The sequence below is a fragment of the Schistosoma haematobium genome, chromosome ZW (genome assembly GCF_000699445.3).
Source record: "Schistosoma haematobium chromosome ZW, whole genome shotgun sequence".
Taxonomy (NCBI): domain Eukaryota; kingdom Metazoa; phylum Platyhelminthes; class Trematoda; order Strigeidida; family Schistosomatidae; genus Schistosoma; species Schistosoma haematobium.
The window spans coordinates 75,532,147-75,551,536 of record NC_067195.1 but is presented as its reverse complement, the minus strand read 5'-3'; the positions used below and the strand labels follow the sequence as shown (position 1 = coordinate 75,551,536).

General features: G+C 33.1%; 1 protein-coding gene across 2 annotated transcripts in view; it reads left to right on the top strand.

Annotated features, from left to right (window-relative positions):
- The window catches only part of PRKG2_1 (cGMP-dependent protein kinase 2), a gene marked incomplete at its 3' end in the record, with an annotated part of 98,823 nt that extends 79,646 nt beyond the window's left edge, over positions 1 to 19,177 (top strand). Inside the window, exons 14-17 of one of the 2 annotated variants that reach the window (XM_012943999.3) lie at positions 548 to 711; positions 5,204 to 5,392; positions 9,603 to 9,669; positions 11,556 to 11,651. In XM_012943999.3, the coding sequence (XP_012799453.2) occupies positions 548 to 711; positions 5,204 to 5,392; positions 9,603 to 9,669; positions 11,556 to 11,651 (516 nt within the window). Of the gene's footprint in view, positions 1 to 547; positions 5,393 to 9,602 lie in introns of both variants that reach the window. The other variant, XM_051212317.1, reaches the window with a different exon arrangement.
- Between the last annotated feature and the right edge of the window lie 213 nt (positions 19,178 to 19,390).

Below are 19,390 nucleotides of genomic sequence, written 5' to 3'. Positions count from 1 at the left end.
TTGAATAAATATATAGGCTTCTATAACCATTAAAGTTTCCTCTTATTAATTAATTAGACAATATCTTTAAGAAAATATTTTTTTTATTTTTGATAGATGATTTAATAAAGCTCATACGAGTGATATATAACTAAAAAGTATTATTGTTCTGTAGGTATACTGTCCAGATAATAAGATTGATTGTTATTTGAATTCTAGATTCTCAGTCGTATATGAATAACTACCGTTAGTGAACAGATAAATATAGACTTATTCTTTGAAACTTCTAACTGATCATTTTATTAAGATATAATATTATCTTACCGGTCTTGGCTTTCTTTGAACTCAATAAACATGAGTGCTAACTATATGTACTTACGTACTATTACAAATGAGTTACATATTATTCCGAAGTTAAATACTAGAAAATACAGAGAGAAACACTACAGTTTGTGACATGGTATCCTTTTCATTCATCCTTTGGATAAATCAGAGATAAATATATTGAAAATTAAACGCTTTATATATAAAATGCGTTACTAAATATACCTGTTATGAATTATTTTAGTGTGACTTTGGATTCGCCAAACGAGTTGGACATGGTAAAAAGACTTGGACATTTTGTGGCACACCTGAATATGTTGCACCGGAAATTATTTTAAATAAAGGACACGATAATTCAGCAGATTATTGGTCACTAGGTATTCTTATTTATGAATTACTTACGGGAAGGTAAACTTATTTTTGTTACGTATCAATACTCTATGAATGTTAATTTACATATTTTATTAATAAAGTTAAAAATTATTGTTACGTACCGAGCTTTACTTTACATGTTCGAGATTGGTATAAGCAATAAAAAACTAGCCACTGGGCTTAATGTATGGCTTAAGTTATAAAAATTCCGGTGTAATAAGCGAAGATAGTATCATACGTGATAATAGTGTAGTGTATGCTACTTATGTCTGTCGACATAAGTAGTATGTAACACTAATCAATTATGAAATGCCTGAAAGCATACGGTTTGGGAGATCAGACTGAAGGGAACGGGAATGTAAACAAAAAGTAATTGTAATAGCAATGACGGAACGATGAAGTTTCAGAAAATTGATAGGAGATTTGCAAATGAAGTATTTAATGTATGGTTTTTCACATTTTACGAAAGAACTCTGTAATTTTCCATTTAATAATAAATTGGTTTTCCCCACCTGAGTTCACGTTCACTACAATAGGACTAAAATAAAAGTGATTAATATATATATATATATATATATATATATAATTTGATATGCAAACCTCTTACTATTATGCGCTTGTGTTGGGATTATCGTATATATGTTTTCATTTACTTATACAGTTTACTTAGCAATTTTGTTCTTTAATATACCGAGAAGTACCTAGTTTTCCGACAGTAAGAAGAAATGAGACTAAACTAGCAGTGCGCATCCACAATCCCGCACATGAGACTCGAACCTAGGCCCTTTGTCTCGCGCGAACGCTTAACCTCTAAACCACTGAACCGGGATCCAACAGTGTTTGTCGACCAACTCACAATATTGTGCGACCATCTCTCACTGCCATCAGTGAATAACTGCCTCACACTTGACATGACAATCATGAAATCTCTATAAGCTGTAAAGGTGAAAATGATTTTTTGGAAAAAGTGATTTCACTCAGGAATTTAAAATTGCAATAAAATATATTAGGGTTTAAAGCCAATTCATACGGTTTTTCTCTTCTGTCTACCTACTATCAGCTAGTATAATGAGGTATATTTTTTCTTGTTATGAAAGAATCAGTCAAATCACAAAGTTTAACGTCACATTAACAGTATTTCACATTATATAAATTTATCATTTATTCAACATAATGTCGAATTACTTTTATCAAAACCCGTAGTTTCAGTGATGTTTCACACCACAGTATATCATTTGTAAATCGATCTTGTCTAATTCTACAAAAACAAATTTTATATCAGTATCACAAATAAGTGAGTAGTTCATATTAAGAATGGTTTAATCATAAACGTTACACTTATATGTTAGGTGATTTAAGATAGTCGACAAGATACCGTAAACCTAGATTTTGTGCTACTTGATACTTGTCAATAAGGCGCACCTATAATCTTGACAGATGTTGAAATATCAGTGCATTTTAACATAAATGTCAGTTTTATTACATTGTGCCTTTACACAGTCTCTTTCAATTGGCTACAATTGAAGTACATAATATCATTGTTTTTCATATAAATTCAGAAATATGATATATTTATTTATCGCTTATTAAGATTCATACACTCATACTGATAACTAGACTGACACAGTTATTCCAAATGAAAGTTGACCTCGAAATATTCATACGTCAGTAGTATTCCAACAGATCAACTTCAATGGTTACTTGTTTGTTGAATGTATCATTGAAAAAGAATATGATGTGACATATTTGATTCATATCATGTATAAAAATTGTATGTTTTCTTAAAAATTCACCCGTCAAAAGCGACAAATCGTCAATGAAATTACATTACACACCTCACATCCGCTTACACACAATACAAACAATCTATTATTTTAACATAATTCTCGTTTCAAATCACATGTTTCATACACATTAAAGTAAATTCTTACTTTAAACGGTGTTAACGTGATTGAATAACCTATTTAGTATACAGTTAACCAGAGAACCATATACATATTTATATTTGATAATCTTGATATTTGATTGTATTTCGTTGAAAAGCTTGAACCAGATTGTCAAGTGAAATGTTAGATGTACTTGGAATTCATTCTCTGAAATTTTACAAATACATTCTCCCTGCTTAATGTGTTACATCAACTCGACACCCGAATGCTGTGAAACTATCTGATTAAATGTAGACCATAGTTCTTATATATTGTGATATTGTTTTAATAATTAAATTCAGAAAATAACTGCTGCTAAAAAGATAAACTCTCCTGAATCTCGACTCGGTAGTTCAGAGATACTACTGTTGATTCAAGGCTTAAAAATCATATGGTCTAAAGTAAACTGAAAAAACATTAGTTACCATAAATGTAAGAACAAATTAAAATCTATGAAGACAACCAATGATATAGATAGCTATATAAATAAGCTGAAATAGTACTTGTGAAATAGCTGAAAATTCATTTCTACTTGAAATAAACACTGATCTAGTTGTTCAAAACAATGGTGAAACTTAATCAATTAAATCATCTACCTCAGAGAATTCAATATCATTAAAAACATTTAACTCAGCTGTATGTCTTCTCTATCACTTAAAAATATACGACTGAATCAAGTTTACGATTGTAATAACTGTGAACTACTTACTACATATTTCTAAATGTTGTAATTGCCCTCATTTTTCGATACTTCGCTAATGTAATGCCAATTGGTGTGGAAAAACAATTATTTTCCAGTCCCTTGATTTGTTATTTATTTACGCTTTATTATTGATTTATGAAAAATAGACAAATCGGTTAGGCATATAGGCAGATAAACAGATGTTTTTTTGGATAATGTATTCTTAATATAAAGAGTGATATTTCGAGCGTATATTTCACTTAAGCTATCTGTTATTACTTAATTTTTATCTGGACACTTATTTGATGAATTATAATTCGTTGTGTAAGTGAATTAATCCAGATTGTTTTTTGTTCTGTCAGTGTTTCATTGATTCTTTATTAGAGGATGACTTTTAAAGTATGAAAAAAGCATTTCAAAAAAGCAATAGACCTTAACATTTAACGCGTAAATTAACTACTTACTTATCCCTCGTGAACGAACATAGATCGCCAACCAACAATCTCCATTCAACTCTATCTTCGATAATCCTTTCCAGTTCTTCTCAATCGCTATTCATTCTTTTCATATCTACTTCCAATTATCCACGCAGTGTGTTCTATGGCCTCCCGCATTTTCATTTCCCTTCACGATTCTATGTGAGAACTTGACTCATTATGTACTTTGATGATTTCCACAATGTATGTCGTATCCACCTCCAACATGTTTTCCTAATTTCCTCTTCAACTGTAAGCTGATTTGTTCTCTCTCAAAGTGGGTTGTTGCTGATGGTATCCGGTCAACGGACAATGAGTATCTTATGTATACAATTGTTTATAAATACTTGTACTTGTCACACACGTTGAAAACGATTCAGTAACTTGATGGTGATATTGAACGAATATTGTATGTCATATCGCAAACTGAATGTAAAATTGAAACGTCACCTATAAGATTGGTAGATGTACATCTCATGTATTGCTTTTTTGGAATCATAGGTGCTCACTGCGAATGAGGCCTGTGAACTAAGATAAAGACAGTTGTTTAGTAGTGTCTTCTGGATTTCAATGACTCGCAATTTGTTTTCACTTCATTTTAGAAATTAGTTGTAAAAGTAAGTACCTGAAATCTTTTCTTCTCTAGTTTCAGGATTCAAAATTGCTCTCACCATCAGTTGTATGAGTTGTTATGTTTTGATAATTGATAGTTTAATCATATACTTTTTGCTTCTCTAACTGTTCTTTAACGATTTCATCTTTTCCAAAGGAGTAGCTAAAATTGGTTGTGAGTATAAAATCTTCAAACCTTTTATTTATATTTCGGCTGTTTAGTGATCAATTAGCTGTAGACATCCCTGTTTCACAGAAGGTCAGCTGCGGCACAAATAGCTCATCCGTAACGTCTCAGACTATGAAGTTAAGTGACGCTGATTAAAGCCTACATGGGGCGTCAGTCCCCTCCATATTGAAGAATTGCCTTACTGATGATTGCTAAATAACACAAAACCTAGTTCCAACGTTTCCTACCTCTTGTGTAAAATCAAAACGTATTGCATGAGATGTCGAGTAACTCAGACTAGTATTTAGTTAGATGTTAACTCGATCGATGAAATTCAGTTACCAATTAAGAGACCAGACAAGTATGACATTAATCAATACTCAGTGACCATCCAATTTTGTGTACATCTTATACTTTACTTACTCTTTGAATAACATTTTTTCACTGGAATTATAGTCCAAACAAGTGAAAATTTTTATTCTTTAGAAAAACAAAGACGTTTTCATTGCCATTTCTAAGTTTTGAACATATTGTGTAATTTTATGCCAACTGTTTCTCAAATGTTTATCTGTGTCCCCTTATATAGTTTATAAATTCTGTACCTATCGTTAACAAGTTACTTTGTTATTTTTAATGTTCTCTCTACCTTTTATCCCTTTTACAGTCCACCGTTTACTGGTACTGATCCAATGAAAATTTATAATGTTGTTCTGCGTGGAATAGATTGTGTTGAATTCGATCCATCGAATATAAGTCGAACTGCAACTACACTTATTAAACGTTTATGTGCACAGAATCCAGCTGAACGGTTAGGCTATGGACGAGGGGGAATAATCGATATTAAACAAAATAAGTGAGTGATAATATATATGAAATTTCTGTTTCTGTTCAATTACTATGTGTACCAACTTCATATCATGAAAATTACAACGTTAATTATAATTAATAATTTGACTAATCCCAGGGTTATAATTACACCTTATTAGCATATCGTATTGATTTAATTAATAGATTTCGGATAAGCAATGATAAATAAATGGTTGTTCCTAGTTTGACAGTCCTCAGTAATGAACTTTTTTTCTTCAGCCCAAGCAAAATTAAATTCAGAATCAACAAGTTTAGCAGTTAGTAAATTTTGAACATCAATAAATGCTTGATATAGTAAGATTTTCACCTAATGTCATCACTGAGTCATTGTATCACTATTGATTTCTTGCTGACACATTCGAAAATTTTCACCTACCACCAAGGATATCGTACTGACTGTGACAATTGAAGTACTTGCGTCTAATTCTATGTAATACCGCAACTACATAACATTCAGAAATTAAAAAGTCATAAACAACTGCGCTCATAAGTTTTTTTTTCTAAATGATATCAATTCTGGACAAAAATCGCCTTCGACATATTCAAACTGTGTTTTTTTTTAGACCTGATTATTTCATTTAAAGCGATTCACATAATGGTACTCTGTGAATGATTGTATCGAAGATGATTATACAAAAAACAAAAGTAGGATAGTTAAAAACACACTTTTCAACGGTAATTATATTATATTTAGGCCTAAATTATCACATATGTTCAGTTATAATGTCATTAACAGTTATATGAAATAAAATGTCAATTATATATGTAGTTTTAAGCATATTATAAATTATGTTCATAAAATTCTCATTGATTGTGAATTATCCATTTTGTATACAAATAAAACAAAGTTTATTTTCTTATTATAGGCAATCGAAAATAGTATCAGTGATTTAAAAAATCAATATCACTAATTCACCTTATTGACTATGTTATAGTATTTATAATGTACAGGAGTTTATAACCCAAATAACTAATAAACTGATTAAAGAGGATAGATATAAGAGACAATTCATAAAATAATCATTTTCTCTTTAATTTCAAGTTGTGTCACTACTTTCAGTGAAATATATTTCTTCTAGTTATGAATTTCATAAGTGATTGTGTTAAGGTAAAATATGATAATTCTAACTGATGGATATCTATTCCGAATTCCTATGTTGTTTATGCTAATCTATGTGTAAAATAATCTGTCTATGCGGTTTAAACCAATCTAACTTGGGTACGGCCGAGGGTGGGGAGAGTTAGCTCTCCCCGCCCGAAATGCTCTCTTATGGCCACGTGCATACAAACACTATCAAAGAAGTCTGAATCACTACCTTCTCGCGATGGGGGTGTTATTTACGAAATTGAGAGGACGAAAAGCGAATGTTCGGTGCTTAAACCGGGTTGACAGATATGGAGAATCCACCTAACGGAGTTGGAAAACCCTCATTCCAAACCAATGGTGCGTGTGGGCTCTAGTATCCTGAAGGAACAAATGGAGTATGAACCAATTGTTGGTCACTGGCTACCATGTGACTGAATCTACTAACGTTGGTCTACTGTCTTGTTGATTAGACTTGTAGGTCAAAGGCTGGGAGAGTGGCACCCCAAGAAAAGCACCTGCTTCTGTGCGGGCGTTCGAGAAGTATTTCAATCCTTACACAAATCGAATGATGAGGTGTGGCGCATACATATTTGGTGCTTCCTCGTACCGTTGTTTATGTGTTTAAATAATAATAATAGTCTGGGGATAGGTAAACTAAAAAAAATCACTCTCCCATTAATGATCCCTAGCTGTTAGGACAAAATAATCAGTTTAATAAACTATTAGAAAGTATCAGTCAATTAGATATTAGATATTTTATCTTAGAGTAAACTGATGTAATAAAACTATGAGAAACAATTAAAATAAAAATATTTTGTTCATTATTTATCTATAAATTATGATATTAAAGTAAGTTTATATTGATATCGTTCTTGTCTAATATCGGTTAAAAAAAGTCTTACACTGTTGAAAATTACTAAACTAGATAAAAGACAATATAAGTGGAAAAATAAATTGACTCTAATTTTTTCCCAATTTATTACATCATTTCCTACATGATACATTGTGTAAGAGTACAATGTTATTCATATTACATCTATTATTGATTAATAATAAGCTAATAATGATAGTACGTCATTACACATTGAATATTTAATCGAAAGAAAAGGAATAATTGTCTTAGTTCAAAAAGGTAAAACAATAATAATCTAAACGGCAATGAGAGTCAATGTCTATAGGGTAAGTTTCAATACTTAAAAATCAAAAAATATATATATTTCTTTCAAAACTATGAATAAATGAATGGTTTTACAATAGCTACATACAAGATTAATCTATAATGATACTGAAATAATAAAACAAACTATCAATGTTTAACATTAAATTTAAGCAGGTCTTTATTGTATGGTAGTAGAAGTTCTAATGTAAGTGGTCATTGAATGTGGGCAAACAACAACTTAGATTACAGATGATTAAATGTGTAATTTCCTTTATACTACTGATGTCTACTCCGAACTCATTGAGTGAAAACTGCCTGTAATTGTGTTGAATAAATTATTGTCTAACCTTAATTCCGGTTGTCTTTATCTGGTCGTGAATCCTCTGTTTCTCATAAGGTGATCCCAGTCTGTGTAGCGTACCAAATGAATATCCAGTCTTACTTACATAATTACTTACGCCAGTTATCCCTCGTGGACGAGCATAGATCGCCAACCAACAATCTCCATTCAACTCTATCTTCGATAATCCTTTCCAGTTCTTCTCAATCGCTATTCATTCTTTTCATATCTACTTCCAATTATCCACGCAGTGTGTTCTATGGCCTCCCGCATTTTCATTTCCCTTCACGATTCTATGTGAGAACTTGACTCATTATGTACTTTGATGATTTCCACAATGTATGTCGTATCCACCTCCAACATGTTTTCCTAATTTCCTCTTCAACTGTAAGCTGATTTGTTCTCTCTCAAAGTGGGTTGTTGCTGATGGTATCCGGTCAACGGACAATGAGTATCTTATGTATACAATTGTTTATAAATACTTGTAGTGTACAAATGCCACCCTTGCTTTGTCAATCCTCACCTTTACGTCTGCATCGAACTCTTCTGGTTCATCGATGATGCTCCCCAGTTATGTGAAAGATTCTTCAACTTCCAGAGCTTCTCCACTAAGTGTGATTGGGTTAGTGTTCTTCATGTTGTATATGAGGTTCTTGGTCTTTCTCTTGTGTAACTTGAGACTTACTGATGCAGCGAATCCTGTTGTTACACTGATTGTTTAGACGTGCATTTGTTGGTGTGTATGGGATAGAAAGGCCAAGTCGTCTGAAAAGTCCAAATCGCCTAGTTGCATGCACGCTGTCCATTGTATTCTGTGCTTCCCCTCATATGTGGAGGTCATTTTAACCCGGAATTGTCCATTCAAACATCGGTGTTTAGGTCTTCTATCAAGATGCTCAAGTCCTTCTGTGAGCACTTCACTATGATCGATTAAAGCTTCTCAAAAAACTGATATTTATCGTCTTCATTGCTATCATTGGTAGATGCAGGGCACTGGATATCATTCACTGTAGTTCCCTACTTCTTTGTTTTGAAAGATTCTTTGATGATCCTGGGTCCATGAGATTTCCATTCCATAGGTACTTTATCGGACAGCATCAGAGCAACTCCCTGAGTGTGTCGAGAATTTCGGAGAAGTCTGTATGAATGGATACCGGGATTTAAGATAGAATGGGGGATAAAAATTGGATATATCCGACCTTCTATGAACGCTTCTGAACCTTGTCACTTAAAGTCTTCATCCACTGATCGCGGTTGCCTCACGGACCCAACCAAGGTAGCTTGAATCGACCAATATGGCTAAAACAAACAATTAATGACTTAACAGACTGACCATACATTTTGTCTTGAACGTCCACAGCTTTCTTCCACTTTCTGCACTAGTAAGCATCGCTCATCAAAGTAGGTGGTGATTAGTAGTCACATAATGTTATCTCTTTTACTCACAGATGAAAGATTTGAGCACTTCTTTATAATTTGAACCATCAGTTTGAAAACTGTTACCATAAACATGATCGGACGTAACAAATACCTAGCTATATGTTGTATAAATCATTTGTCAAGTATGAAAATATCATTAATTTTTTACATTTTTTTACTGACACATTTAGATATTTTCAAGGATTTGACTGGATCGGTTTGCATCGTGGTACGTTAGCAGCTCCTATACAACCTACTGTAAGTTGTCTCCACTCATTATAAATGATATTACGTATAAAATATTTTATCTATCTTCAATACTATTCGTTATATTCGAAGTTACTCAGGATAAATTGAGAACGGGAGCTTAATTAAAACACTACCTGGTTTTCAACAAGAGACTGAAGGTTTAAACTTAGCTCTATAATTAGTTATCACATATGAAGTTGGACTTCAGACCAAGTTTGTTGTGAGATATCAGCTCACTGAAGACAATGGTGTTCGGTGGCGCAACTTCGTGGATTGGTTGAAGTTAGACATTAACACCGTTGGATGCTGGCTCAGTGGTCTAATGGTTAAGTGCTCGCGCGTGAAGCCAGTAGATCCTGTGTTCGAATCCCGTGGGGGTTGGATCGTGGATGTGCATTGCTGAGGAGTCCCATACTAGGACGAAACGGCCGTCCAGTGCTTCCAGGTTTTCCATGGTGGTCTAGCTTCAATTGCTTCATGATTTCAACCTGTGAGATTTTATAAAGCAATAATGGACAAATGAATCACGTTTATTTTCGAAATCAATGGGATCGACTTATGTCACACATTCTTTGATCAGATTTCATTCTACCAGGACTAGAAGCATTACTATTCTGGCTTATGTGATTAGATTTGAAAAGCAGAGAAAAAGGTATTTAACAGTATGGGGTTGTAGAGATTGTTAGGTTTTTGGTTGAGATCATGAATCGCTTAATGTTAGACCATCATTGAAAACCCTGGGGGCACTGGACGGCCGTTTCGTCCTAGTATAGAACTTCTCAGCAGCGCACATCCACGATTCCATAAACTGAATTCCAACCCAGGACCAGTGGAGCTAATCCGTGTCAGGTAGAAACAAGTATCTACCCCTGACAATGGAAAATGTTTACGCAATTTCGTCGATTGGTTGAAGTTAGGCATTAACAACGTTGAATACTGTCTCAGTGGTCCAGAGGCCAGGTGTTCGTGCGCGAGACCGAAGGTCCTGGGTTCGAGTGCCGCGTGTGAGATCGTGGATGCACACTGTTGAGAAGTCCTGTACTAGAACGAAACGGCCGTGCAGTGCCTCCAAGTTTCCAATAGTTGTCTAACATCGAACCTTTCATGATGTCAACAAAAATAGCATTTATTGGAATTTGTTTTTCCTCTTTTTATCTGCTGAACATTTGTTTGTTTTATCCAAGAAGCAAGTACATGAACTGACTGGATATTGAACTGCATTAATGAATCGGTTTCTTGAAAAATATTTCTCTTGATAGAATGAACAATAGTACGGCCGATGGTGAGGAGAGACAACTCTCCCTCGCGAAATGCTGTCACATGGCCACACGTATAAAGACACTGACAGGAAAGTTCTACTCAGTGCTTTCTCGCAGCATTACCGTTGTTTACAAAATTAAGAGGACGAAAAGTGAATGTCTGACGCTTTAACTGGGTTGACAGATATGGAGAATCCACCTATGAGAGTTCGAAAACTCTCATTCCAAACCAATGGTGCATATGGGCTCTAGTATCCTGAAGGAACAAATGGTGTATGAACCAATCGTTGGTCACTGGCTACCATATGACTGCATCTCCTTACGTTGCTCCACTGTCTTTTAGATTAAACTTATAGGTCAAAGGCTCGGGGTGTGGCTCTCTACGAAAACCACCTGCTTCGGTTTGGGCACCCGAACAGTATCACAGCTTACACACAAATCAAGTGAATTGTGTGGCACATACGTATTCGGTGCCCCTTTGTATCAATATTTATGTGGTCAAATAAATAAATAAAATTAATGATAGTTATTCACCAATTTGAAAAAAAATTGGTCACTTTTTATCATGCTGAAAATATAATTACATACATTTTATTGATTTTTTTTAAAAAATTGTCCGTCACTTTTTCCCCATAGATACTTGGCCCAGATGATACAACTAATTTTGATAAATATCCTCAACAAAATGAAATCCCACCTGATGAAACATCAGGTTGGGATAAAGAATTTTAGCATTAAATGATTATTCATCATTGTTAACTTGTCACAAATGATCTAAAACCTTTTTTCTTATTATTTCATACATATGTTTATATAAATAATGATTGTAGGTGTGTGTGTATGTATGTATGTATCTATGTATGAGATTTGTGCATTTGATAAAGAGTGTATTGAAATTCTATCTATCATATAGCATATCCATATTCTATATATATAAATGAATCATTCATAGTCTACAATTTGTGTTTTATCAACTTAACTGATCCATCATATAGATTATTCTATTTATTACAACAACAAAAATTGAACAATTAAATGAGAGAATAAAATGAAAAAAAAAACGATTCAAATCATAGAGATGAAGTTTTCTTCACTTTACTTTTCTCTTCTTTTTTTCTCATATCAAAATGATTAGATTTACTTTTCTGAATTAAATAATAAATAAACTTTTGAACTGGAAAGAAAAAAAGAAAAGCATATTCTGTGTTTTTATTGTTCAATTCGAGTGCTTTTCTTTTCTTGTTTTGTTTGTTTTTAATGTTTTTGCAATGGGATTAAAAAAAAGTGAAAAGAAGATCATTTTATTGTTGAATTAAATTTTCACATTATTTATTCTTGATCAGAAATTAAAAAAAACCTTGTTTTCCCGTTTTTTTTTTTTAATATAGAAATTCTTTATAAAATATATATTTCACTGCTGTGTACATAAATAAATAAATATATATGTGTGTGTTTGTGTATTTACAGTTCCACTAACCTAAATAATGCACATCAAATTAGCAATACTTGAATTTAGATTTGATCTAATACAAATATTCACTTTGTAATCATGATCTATATATATATATATCAACCGATTTGTATCAGAATGTCTATTTTAAAGAATGAACGTACTATCTCATTTATTTATTCAATATACATTGAAGATCATTTATAAGTAAGATTTATCAACTTATCATCAGAGTTATTAAAAGTTTCTTTTTGAAAATTTTCTTTATAATATAGATTTAATCAATAAAATTCTACTGCTAGTTTCTAAGTTATTTTTTAATAAGAGTATTAATGTTTTCTCTTTTTTTTTAAAAATATTTTATTCCTGATTACTTTTTTTCTTCTTCATATTCTATAGTTGTTTAGATTTAATTAAAGAATCTTGTAAGGCTTTATTATTCTTAAATATCTCATTACATATATGAATCATATTGTTTTGTTGATAAATTCAATGAATGAATAGAGAATAAGTTAGATTATATTCAATTGTTACTTATATATTGTAATTGAATCTGAATTTAAAAAATAATCATCTTCATCAATTAGAATATTCATTTAGAGTGTACGATTCAAAGTCTAAGAGATATATTACTTTATTCTTGTTATTATGAATATTTAATTGATCCTAACATCTATCTTGTATCTTCTTTTCATGATTGTTATTAAGTCTGTTGTTTGTACACTTTTGAACAATTCATATAAATGTATTTATACTAGGTGAGTTTTTCTCTTCTGAATAACTTCGTTACATAATCAATATTATTTACTCCAGCTAAAAGAGAACTTAATAACTATACTACTTTCTCAGTTTATTATGTTTATTTATTTTTCAGTACTAATGAACAATTCATTAGTTGTGTGAGTGTGTGTGTGTGTTGTATTTAAATTAGTTTATGTTATTGTAAGATAATTCATATTTTTCAAACAAAAAAAAATAACCTCTAAACAAAACTAATTAATCACTATAGGTCGACTTCTTTTTGCCATCATTGATCTATTATTGATTATAAGTCACCTAATTGATTTTATTGTTTACTTTTAAGAAAGACAATTAGAAGATTATACTAAATATGATATTGATTGACTAAAAGAAATTAACTTTAAACTAGAAGCAGTAATTACATACTAGTTCTTTTTAGTAAGCGATTATTAAGGGAGCATAAATTGGTTACTAAATCAATGTCCTTTATTATAATTAGTTTTCAACTTACTTTGTAATCATAACAACTAATAAAGACATCATTACTTCTCCTGTTAATGTCATCAGGTTTCGACAACAACAATAAATACAGAATATATTTATAAAAATTATGTCTAATAACGATGTATGTAAACTATCCATGTTTGAACAGTTTGCTCAGAAAAAAACTTAGATATCTACTTAGCCATAAATTTAACCTAACTGAAGTAAGCACGAACTACGATAAAGGCTTTATGATAACGCTCGTCAGATTAGAATATCCCAAGATGGTCAATATTTTATACTATCTAGTCTTAGGATTTTGTTGTGTTGTTTAGAATTATTACTGTTTTCCAAGTTCCTGCGGAACTTCATTAAAATTTTAATCAATAGTTTCACAGGATTAATTACTAAGTATACAGAAAACAATCAATATAAAGTTGTACTTGTAAAAATCTTAGCAATTGAAATTAAACAATTCCAGCTGTTTAACCTGACAATATTTTTCTAGTTGCATACACAAAACCATATTCTATGGATCAAGTACATTTCATATTGAATAACTAACATTTACAATACAAACAAAAGTAGAATTTGAATATGATCTGATAATCATTTAGCGAGTATGTATATTCCATCAAAGAAACCAGTTTGGTATATTTCAGTTGTAAATACAGTAAATCCTTTCTGATAAGATAGGGCTTAAAGTAATATTTAGTGCAACAAAAGTGTTCTTATAAAATATACAATATGACTAACTAAAATACTTTAAAACAATTAGTCCCTTTGATAAACTTCGATAATACAATGAGAAGACGAAGGTCATTAGAATTATGTCATATATTTGCGCAATACATTTCGAACCATCTGATCACACATATACATGATAAGAACATTTATTTGAATAAAATGTCAACTAGACAGGTTAAAGGTAAGCCGTAACAAAGAAAAATAAAGTACACAAAAAACAATGTGATAACCACTCTGGATAATAAATCAATATTACCAGGGTAGGTTAAGGGTTAGAACAAATTGTTTTTGAACACATAAAGGGAGTTTCAGTTTCCGTATAGCCAAGGCTTCAATAAACCTTGGTATAAGTCCTTGAAAGCTTTTGTACAAAACTACAAAGGCTGACTTGATATCAACCTTATGATCAGTCTCAACTAAATGTTTCACAATGGAGGAAGATGTCTGCTATACTGTGATCTTGTTTGACCATTGGAATTCATTTGCTTCTGCAGCCATTTGGGTATGTGCTCCGCCACCCTTAATTGCAGATCACGATTGTTCCTTTCCATGTACGTGCTTCCGCACATATATGTAAATTTACTTATTTAGCTGAACACATAAATAGTGGTACAAGGGGGCACCAGATCCATATGCGCCACACAATAATAATGAGAATGGGAAGAGATAAATAATGTAATGTGCATGTAAAAAGAAAAAAAGAACAATAACGACCACAAATTATTGTATGGTAGCGAAACAATAATAATGAGGGAACAAGAAAGGTACAATCAGAAAGAATCCTTTCAGTTAATGAAGTTATGGCCACTTTTTACAAAGAACTCTGCCCATCGTCTAAGACGTCGATGGATGTTAGTGATTGGCATCTCATCATCCTCGCAGGTTATCTCGCTCACACCAGACTTCTTGCTCCCAGTGGCTCGGATAAGTTGGAAGAGCTGCCGGCAGTTACCAGATGCAGCTGCTGCTTCCAGCTCATTAGCACGCTCCGACCACCAGGCTTCTCGGTCCTCACGCAAGCTTTGCCCAATTTCATCACGTAACATCCTTCGTTTGTGGTCAAACTCACGGTCACCCGGAGTAGACCGACGGGTCTCGATGATTTGTAAGGAGCCTGAAGAAACCCAGTGCTTATAAGTGGGACATTTCGCGAACCCACAACTCACTTTACTCGCCATTTTCATGGTGTCATGCAATTGCGACCAATGCTCATCTATACTTTTCGGTGGAATGGTAGCTAGCCTATAACCTAGCTCAGTTTGATACTTAGTTACAACAGAAGCTGCAACCAACTTGCTGACGTCAATCCTTTGGTGGCGGTCACTTTATTGGCCACTGAGAAGTAAGGTAAGATTGGCGCAGACCAGGGCATGATCAGAATCCAGATAGGTACTCCAAAAGGAGCGGCAGTCTTGTATACAACTACGCCATCGGTAGCTGATCGCGATGTGATCAATCTGAGTCCAGGCTTGAGATGCAGAGGGATGACGCCAGGTGGCACATCGGCGATGACTATGCTGGAAGTTAGTGCCAGCGTAAATTGATAGACACAATCGCTTACGTACTGTTTGGTGAAACATGAACTTTGTCTTTTCAATAATGACAAGTTGGGTTGCATAAAATGTCCGATTGATGGCTAATTTAAGTCTCCATTTCAACATGAGACTGTATGAGTCACATCTAAATGGTAACATAATGTAAACTCACTTTTTGGGTTCCAGAAGTGTCATAGTGTTATAACTTGTGGCCTGTATGCCCTGTTAATGCATAACGTAACGATACCGCCAATTAGAGAGCAGTGATTTATCAAACGTACCAGTGACGTATAAAACACGTGCGAGCAGTCTAGAGTCCTGACTGGTCCTGCTTTCTGCCTAGCCCAGCCAGTTAAGTCCAGAACACCAATCCAAGCCTCTGCAATATGAATCATTTGTTTCAAGCATACGGGGTTTATATACCAATCAAACAGACCACATCGTACCAATAAAATAGAAAACAACATTTGTACAATATTTGACCAAATGTGGCTGTGAATGTGGGAGGTAGTAATTGATAGAGTGGGCATAATTCAAGAATGGTAAATCGTATAATAGTCCATAGATCAAAATAAAGCTCATGATAAGGACATGAATATGAATAGTCTAGTTATTTAACAATTATACGATAAAAATATACGAATAGTATTGGTCCATAGATGGATCCCAAAAGTTACCATTCACTATCCTTTCCAGAACATAACACATAGGTGTAATCGTATTGTAACCCTTCTAGAGATTTATGGAATTTAAATGAATAACCATTATTAATTGGCGTTTCAGTCAAGAATTTCGTCTCTACATCAACAGTATCGCTAGTACAAATATGATTGATTCTAAAAATACAAGTAAACTAATTCCAGGTTGTTTGTTTCTTATTTCATACATATTTTGCTATCTGGAATTTATTTAATTAACATGAATGAAGTTATGAATTATAAATTACAATATAGATAAGTTGAGATCTAGGATTTTTAAAAAAGGTAGAAACGGAAAGATAACAGTCTAGTTATGAGAATCAGAACTACTATAAACATTTATTTTTGTTTATCAAATTACAAATAGAAAAAAAGTATATACAATTTTGCATTCATAGTCGAGGTTAGCAAGGATTAGGAACGAAACTAGGGGCTATTATTCTTTATTGTTTTATTCTAACCGATAAGTCACACTTGGAATATTTATAAGGAGTTAACCTGTTTTTCATTAGTTGTTATTTATATCAAGTACCCACTTGTAATCACCTCCAAAGGGAGAATTAGAAGTGTATTAGAAACAAACGTTAATTTGTCATCCTTTTCTCTTCTTTTATATCATTATTTTTATTTTAACACATAGATATTGGTACAAGGAGGCACCAAATACATATGCACCACACAAATCTCATTCGATATGTGTGAGGGCTGTGATACTGCCCGGATGCCCGAACCGAGGCACGTGGTTTTCTTAGCGGGACACACCTTGAGCCTTTGACCTGAAGGTCTGATCCACAAGGCAGTGGAGCATCGTGAGGAGATGCAGTCCCATGGTAGCCGGTGACCAACGATTGGTTCATACGCCATTTGTTACCGCAGGATACTGGAGCCCATATGTACCACTGGTTTGGGATCCGGTTAAAGCGCCGGACATTCACTTTTCGTCTTCTCATTTTCGTAGACAACACCACCACCACGAGAAGGCAATGAGTAGGACTTCCCTGGTAGAGGCTATATACGCGTGGCCATGTGAGAGCATTTCGAGAGGGAGAGCAGTCTCTCCTCACTCTCGACCGTACCAGGGCATTTATATCAACTATACACAACTTAAATAAAGTATCATTTTTCTGAAAAAAACTTGAAATTCATGTACGATATTTAATGATAAACATTAAATGTACTGTGTACAAATCACTCGTATACGAAATATTAAGTTACTTCGCTACTTTACATTATTTGATTAGTGGAATTAACTTCGCTAGATAAAAAGTTGGTTCATTATCTAAATAACTCTTTGATTACATCTCCAAAACAGCACTGTGTGACAAGACTAAAAGTCTTCTTAATCACTAAGATTTTTTTTACAAAATCTTTAATTTTAACCATTAGTTTTGGATATTTGACTAGTTCGTTAGCAGTTGACTAGTTATCGAAAAGTGATTCTATATAATTCTACCAACATTAAAGACTCTACAACATCATACCAGTTTCTTTTTAATAATGACCTATAAACACATGATAAGCTTTTAATTAATCCGTATAAATGCAGATAGTTTTCTTTTCCGATAACTAGACCTATACTCTGTATCTCAGGTATGGTAGTTGATGAACTCTGGTGATTATTTCCGAACTAGAACGAAACGAATTTCAAGTTCTTTCTGATTCTCTAAATGATATAAACCTGTGATCAACTATTTTCAAACCAAATTAATCTACATAAACTGGTTAACTAAAACAATTGCTGAATGTCTTGGTAACATCAATTAAGCTTACTTTGTTAACATAGGGGGATTTTGTAGATTGTTGACTTAGATAATTCACATGACTACGACTGGAAATCTGGAAGCACTAAATAGTTGTTCAGTACTAGTATGACTCCTCAGCAGTTCGGATTTAAAACTCCAGTGGGGATCGAACCTAGGATGGTCTCTACAAACTCATCTGTACATGTGTCCAATAGTAGCTAAAGTCTAAGAATAATTTACCTAGATTATACGGACTGCCAAAGATACATAAACTGGATATCCCATTAAAGCCAATTTTGGACATGTACGATTACCCATATCATACTGTAGTAAAGTGGCTAGTAACTGTTTTGAAACCACTCCATAATCGCCTGGTGAAACATAGTATTAAGGACGTATCCCAATTCGTTGACAGGATTAAAAGCATAAACACGAAAGATCAGACGATGATTTCCTTTGACGTAGCATCACTGTTCACAAATGTCCCACTCAGAGAAACTGTAGAATATATTTGTGAACAACAACTAGCTAATAATCAATCTTATAATGTGGTGGCGTAATCTGATTAATGTTCATTTTATGTCCCAAACTTATTATTATTGCTATTATTTTCTTTACATTTGATAACCCCTTTTTGAGGAATTTATTCAATATCCACCCCTGAGATGGTGGAGAAGATTTGTAGCTCAGGTGGAGTTTTGTTCTCTGAGCTGGATGGTTTGGTCGTGGAGCTTTCATCGTTCTAAAAATTTTTAGAAGCCTGGCACTCAGGTCAATCAGCAATCAACAAGCATATTGAAATCAATCCAATTTATCAACCAATCAGAAAAATCATGCACAAACATAAGAACAAAAATCAAAACAATGGGAGACACAACCAAAACAATGTTGTGGGTAAACATTTATTGCACGGCCATTTTTGTATTTTTTTCGAGTGAAATTTTTTTCATCCCCATCTTCCAATAATTTTCATTCTGTTTCGTCCAATCAAATAACTAGTTTTGAGTTCGTTATAATTGGTCGTTTATTTCATAAAATCGATATAAAATATGAGGATTCGACGACAGAGCACATT